The sequence below is a fragment of the Carassius carassius genome, chromosome 19 (assembly GCF_963082965.1).
Source record: "Carassius carassius chromosome 19, fCarCar2.1, whole genome shotgun sequence".
Classification (NCBI taxonomy): domain Eukaryota; kingdom Metazoa; phylum Chordata; class Actinopteri; order Cypriniformes; family Cyprinidae; genus Carassius; species Carassius carassius.
This window is the reverse complement of record NC_081773.1, coordinates 22,996,788-23,003,491: the sequence shown is the minus strand read 5'-3', so window position 1 is coordinate 23,003,491 and position 6,704 is coordinate 22,996,788. Positions and strand designations below refer to the sequence as shown.

General features: G+C 36.7%; 1 protein-coding gene across 3 annotated transcripts in view; it reads left to right on the top strand.

Annotated features, from left to right (window-relative positions):
• Positions 1-6,704, top strand: part of LOC132095400 (semaphorin-5B-like) — a 143,400-nt gene that overhangs the window by 94,251 nt on the left and 42,445 nt on the right. For all 3 annotated transcript variants that reach the window (XR_009422441.1, XM_059500336.1, XM_059500335.1), the window contains exons 7-9: positions 1,213-1,311; positions 1,397-1,610; positions 5,798-6,083. Coding sequence is in view for 2 of the 3 variants with exons in the window: in XM_059500336.1 (XP_059356319.1) it covers positions 1,213-1,311; positions 1,397-1,610; positions 5,798-6,083 (599 nt within the window). In the remaining variant the exon portion in view is untranslated. The remainder of the gene's footprint in view (positions 1-1,212; positions 1,312-1,396; positions 1,611-5,797; positions 6,084-6,704) is intronic.

Here is a 6,704-nt window from a genome sequence, read left to right as displayed (position 1 = left end):
ACAACATTATTTCCCAGAATGATGCACATCTTCTGCTTCGACTGATCTGCTGCTCACTTTTTAAGTAAATTATGAACTTTAAACCAACATGGCGGCAATCTTGAATAGACAGTGCAAATCACAGTCTGTTCCCTTAGCTGTTAATTTAAGGCACATGGCTTTATGCCTCAGTGGTGTTTGGGTGCTTATCACATCGCGTGCTGTTTGAAGTGCTGTCACTTCTACAGTCAGCTGCACAAAAAGGCTGATGCTGTGACTCGCTGATCCAGTGTTAGACAGGATTATTTTTGGTTTGGAGTAGTACACATGAAAGCTGAGGTAATCTCACTCTTTCGGTGCTCTCACAGGAAACTGTGTATGTGTTTGGAATTATTGTAAATAATTTCTAAAAGAATGTTAATCATTAATATGTCCCCCCAAAAATGTCCCAAAAGGATTTGTCAAGAATACTACAACAATTCCCTTTCTTTTTTAATACCGTTCATACTGTACTATAGCGTTTGGAGTCACTAATATAATTTATTTTGAAAGAAAGTAATATTTTTATTCTGCAAGGACGCATTCAATTGATAGAAGTTACACTTACAAAAACTGTCTATTTTTAAATAAATGCTGTTATTTTTAACTTTCTCTTCATCAAAGGATAATGAAAATGGTTTCATGGTCTTTACAAAAATATTAAGCAGCACAGGTGTTTTTAACATTGATAGTATGAAATGTATCTTGAGCACCAATATATATATAAGTATCCTATTAAAGATTAAAAAAAGCAAATCCTTATTAGTTCCAATTGGAATTGATTGCAAAAAAGACATACCATTAGCATTTCTTTATGATTTTTTTGATGCAGATTTCCTTTTCTGTAGTATGGATGACTGGATGATTTGCCAATTTACTGAATCCCACAATGCAATGTGCTTAAGCTGAAGTTTCTATTCCCACTATGATGCATGAACCAATGTCTGCTGAAACTTTCATTTTCTTGAAAACCTTCTCACCGTATTATTTGGTGGGGCTGTAAAAAGGTCATTTCTCAGAAGATATTCGCAAAATTAAACATGACTTAAACATGGGACGCACATCATTTCTGTCATAGCAGTGCGGCATACTGCTATTTTTAATAAAAAAAAATTAATTGTATGCAGTACCGTAGTATTTTGAACATACATGTCACTGTTATTGTCATACTGTAAAGGGCATCTACTCCTGCAGGTGGAGTGTCAAAACTACATCCGGGTGTTGCTTGTCAACAAGACAGAGGTGATCACCTGCGGTACCAATGCCTTCCAGCCTCTTTGCATCACCAGAGAGGTAAACATCTCTCAGTTAAATGAGCTGCCTAACCTGGAGCTTTTATCAAAGTATGTGTGTAATCCATACCGTCTCCTCCTCTCAGGCAGGGAACATGAGCAGAGTGTTGGAGAGGGTGAACGGAGTGGCCCGCTGCCCCTACGACCCACGTCATAATTCGACGGCTGTGGTGACCGAAAGCGGAGAGTTGTATGCTGCCACGGTCATCGATTTCTCCGGCCGGGACCCTGTCATCTACCGCAGCCTGGGAGGAATGCCACCTCTGCGGACCGCCCAGTACAACTCCAAATGGCTTAATGGTATATTAATCTCATCATCTCATGTCTGATAGTCTCATATTCCAGGGATCATCTGAAAACTTTTGACATTTCTCTTGATGACCTTCCTTTTTTCTGTCAATGCAGCCAAATTGCTGAATGTTGTTCTTCAAAAGAAAATTGTTGATGAGACTTTATTTAATTTTATGTATGCTAATAGCACTCCCCATAGGAAAAGGTTGTTTCCCCTAGACAACATGATTAAATGGAAATTAAACAGTTGTTTTGCTTAAATCTCCTGCTTCTTAATGAAAACCTCACAATAATCTCCTTGTATGAATCTAAAAACATTTAACAAAGTATTTTATTTCGAACGTTTTTCATCAAACATTTCTCATCAGATGATCTCAACTATGCTACTTGTGTCTATTTTTTTCCACATAGTTTCTGTATACTCTTACTGTATCGTCTCATTTGTGTCTTTTACACAAACTTTAGGAAAAACATCTGACCAGTGTTATTATCAACTAAAACTAAAGCCATTAAAAACTTGTTACTTGAAATAAAATGAACGTTAACTGAAATACATATTTTAAATGTAGCAACTTGCCAAAGCATAATTTGTAATTTTCTTTTAGTTTAACATGAAGTACTAAAATAAAAATGAATTAAGACCTGTATAGACCTATTAAAAAAAGAACTAATAAAATGACAAACTAAAGATATTAATCAGTGATCCAAAATTATTTATTCTGCAGGTGCTGCAGTGTTCTTTTAGTATCATTGATATAGTAATAAAGTTTTGGTAATATTTTGAGATAGATTTTTTTATTTATAAATATATATTTTGTTTTCACTTTAATTGTAAAGTGTTAGAAGTCTTAGTAATTTTGTTGTGTTTTTGTTCAAATATGTCTGTAAAGTATGTATTTATTTTACTGCAACGTTGAATTAATTTGTTTCTATTAATGTTTTTTTTATTTCATGTAACTAAATGTTTTTTATGGTTTTAGTTAACTAAAATAACCCTGTTCCATGTTTGACCCACTGTTAATGCATATAGTATGACAAGTTCCTATATGATACCTAGCAAAAAGTGAGGAAAGCATAGCTGCACTCTCACAGTTGTATCTTTTGTGTCGAAAGCAGTTTTTTAGAGCAGCCCTGGTCTGACAAGCGAGGAACCAGTCAAAGATAGAGACAAACGAAACTCAGCACACTTCCTGCACAAAGTCAAAAGGTGTCAATAATCTCCCAGCTGCTGACACTGTGCCTTCTCCCTTAGAAAATTCATCCAACGCCAGTCAAAATGGAATAAGCAGAAAGTTCTGATGCCAAAGCTGTAAGTCATACAGTGAGGCTCCACCGAGGAGATGTCAGAGGGTAGTTGAGGTGAAAGGAGAAGGACATAGACAAGGGTTGGAGAGTAAGGATTGGGCGGAGGAGATGAACGTTCAGGCATCCAGCAGTGTAATTATTCCTCATGACCGAGAGAGGGTGAAATTGGAGCTGCAGCGCTTCACGTCACTCAGTCGGCCTGTAGTTCCACTGTAGGTTCACACTTGAGGAGAGAGAAAGACAAAAAGAGGGAGGCGAGATTATTGAAACTTACGCATTTACCTGCGGTAACACATATATTGACCTATTTGACTAAAAATCAGCACATTGCTATTTTACTTCCATAATATGACATAACTCATATAATAATAATACAATACAATAATAATAATGTTTATCCACTGTGAATGTTGAATCCTGAAAAACACTATTTGTAGCTAGAGTAGCTATTTGGCTAATGGGTAGTAACATTATCTAGTGGTTTACTAATAGTTGCACCGCTGAACAACATTTGTCTTTAAAAATAGCTTTTTCCAGTTTAGCCGAAGTAAAAAAAGAGATGAAGTGTGAATTAAAAACTTATTTCTCAACTGGGGGTCAGTGTAGAAGGCATGAACCTCAAGGGTCTACAATTGAATTAAACTGGACTGTTATAATATCGGTCGTGCCAGGTGCTGACTGAATGTTTTTTTTTAACACTGAGCCCATGTGGGGTCGTACCCGAAGTGAGATGTGATATTGTTTTAGCACAGCTCTGATTCAATGAGAAATATCATCATCGCCTGCAGCGTGGCTATAAGTACATGCCTCTCTCCTCTGGTGCTTATTGGGACTCGTAATTCACTTCTCAGCTTAGTGTTTTCCCCTGACTGCAGCTCACAGATAAACACACACACATACAGGGACCCCTGATGGAGTGGCGGTGTGGAAACGAGGAAATATTTATGTTCAGTATGGAAGAAGGAAAATACCGTTTGTCATGTTCAGTCCCTCACAAATCAGCACACTCACACCCTGCCTGTTTTTAGCTTAGCAAAAGACCTGATGAATTCCTGCAGTCACTGGGAAGTAATTGTTCTGATGTTGAATGGGTCTGTATTGATATTCACTTTCTTTACCTTGATCTGTGTTAAAGTGTAGTTATGATGTCTCATTGAAACTGAAAGCAGAAGAATTGTTTTTTTTTCACAACAATCCTCTGTAAATGCCTCTGGAGAAAGAATTGGATCTTTTTTTAAGGTTCACTGATTGCAAAATGTACCATGCTACAGTGAGATGGTGATATATATCTTCTGTACTGTATTCTATGATAAATATTTATGTACTAGTGTATTTTCCTGGTACCAGATACTTAAAATGCCAACCAAATAAGCATCAGACTACTCTAAATGGTCCAAAAAAGATGTTCAAAAGTTTGGGATCAGTAAAAATGTCATGTTATACTTTCTAAGGCTGAATTTATTTTATTGATTATACAGTAAAACAGTAATAGTCATTCTAATATACTGATTATGCACTTAAGAAACATTTCTTCTCATTATCAATGTTGAAAACAGTTGTGCTGCTTAATATTTTATGGAAACTGTGATACTTTTTCAGGATTTTTTGATGAATAGCATTTATTTGAAATAATTTCTAAAAAGTCTTTGCTGTCAATTTAATATGAATTCCTTTAAACTAAAAAACAACAAAAAAAGATAAATAAAATCGATTTAAACTTTTGTTGACCCCAGACTTACACAGAAGTGTAAATTGGTACACGTTCACATATCACTGTATTTCCATGGTGCTTCAAAGGACTTTGAAAATATGTCCAAAAACCATGATACTGCCTTAGTCTTTTTATGATACGGTAAAAAACAACAACAACAACAACAACCAACCAACAATGGTAATGCCATGGTACTTTATTAGTAACCCAAATTAATTTTATTAATTTACCCACCATAGTACAGTTACTGGATCAAGCAATAATACCATTTTATTTTATATATACCATGGTACTAATTTATATACCAGAGTATTTACACTGCTCTCTAAAAAGCAAGATATGAGCCTAAAATAAAGTAGAATTTAGTGTTTTTTGTCAGTGAAAAACAAATACTGTTCTGCCTGTTTCTCACTAAAAAGCTTTTCTCTGGTTTCAGATGAAAGCACTGAATTTAGCACAAATTCATAATGGGCTACGCTGATGTTGTCTTATAGTGATTTTTGGACCAGCACATTACAGTGCACAAAGTTCCAGTCCAGTTTGACCATGTAATTCTTTTGCCCTTAGTTTTTGCATATAGAGCAATATCGTTTGCAGAATTGTATGCAAATACTTCTCTGGGCTGTTTCTGAGTCTGTGTCCTCTGAGATTTGGTATTTATTATGTTTAAAATTGAATCAAAAGCAGTTATGGCTATTGATGCCTCTCCTGGGCTTCACAGCATAACAGTAATCTCATCCTCATAAACTACTGGGATGGCCCCAGCAGTGATTATAGTCATGCCTGTTTACAGGTGAATATCTGTGGCATGCATTACTAGATGGGCTGGGGAATAAACAGGCCTTGGGGGTAAGGCATTATTCAGAGTGTGCGATATTAACTCCGACTAATGCAATCCAGACCAGTGCCACCTGGGCCAATGGGACAGCTTTTTATATTCTGAATCATTTTTGCATGTCAAATACACAGATTTCTGCTCCAGTCCTAGACAAGCATAAGCGGATATTAAGAAAGAGTGGAACAGGTATTCAGGCCACTTTTCTATGGAAGTAAAGTCTTTGTTTTGACATTTAAACCACTTTATGCTGCATTACTGAGAGTCCTGCTGTAGACGTACCCATTTGAAATGCTTTTTGTGCCTGTAAGGTGTTTAGCCATGCTTTTTTCCCTTCTTTTTTAGAGCCTCACTTCATCTCGGCTTATGACGTGGGTCTTTTCACCTTCTTCTTCTTGAGGGAAAATGCAGTGGAACACGACTGCGGTAAGACGGTGTACTCGCGGGTGGCGCGGGTATGTAAGAACGACATAGGAGGTCGCTTCTTGCTGGAAGACACGTGGACCACCTTCACAAAGGCCCGACTTAACTGCTCACGGTCGGGAGAGATCCCGTTCTACTACAATGAACTACAGAGCACCTTCTACCTGCCCGAACAGGATCTCATCTATGGCATCTTTACCACCAACGTGTAAGTCAAGTTATCAAACACAATGTCTGCAATACACTGTATATAGACATTAAATGCACGTTCTGGGACCTGTACAGCAGATATGTCTTGTGTTCTGGCACTGCTAATACTGGTGTAAAAATTGTAAACTTATTTTGATGGATATATTATGTTCATATATACATGTGAATGTTTAAGAAACCTATGTTATGTGGACATATTTTGTCAAGATGAACAATTTGAATTGCACCTTAAGTAAACAGGTTATGTGTCAGTTTTAATAAATAGGGAAAATTAGCGCAAGAGTGCAAAACAGTGCCGATATTCTCTGGTATCTTCTCCTAGTAGCAACAATTGCAGGTCAGGTGCAAAAATAACTTTGTCCACGCCTTTTCAGTACTAGTTCATCACTATGTGTTAGTATATCCTGACAGTACTATTTTAATGCCAAAAGATGGTTTGCGCTGGCAAGCTGTTAGTAAAACTGGCCCTAAGTCTGTTTCTGTCTTTTCAAGAAATGTTAGAAGGCCTTAGAGAGTAGTACAGGAATATGCTAGATCACATCCACCTCTGTTACAACTTAGAACAAGAAAATAAATTAGCACTATATTAGCAAGTATATTTTTGCCTTTAATTGCAAGT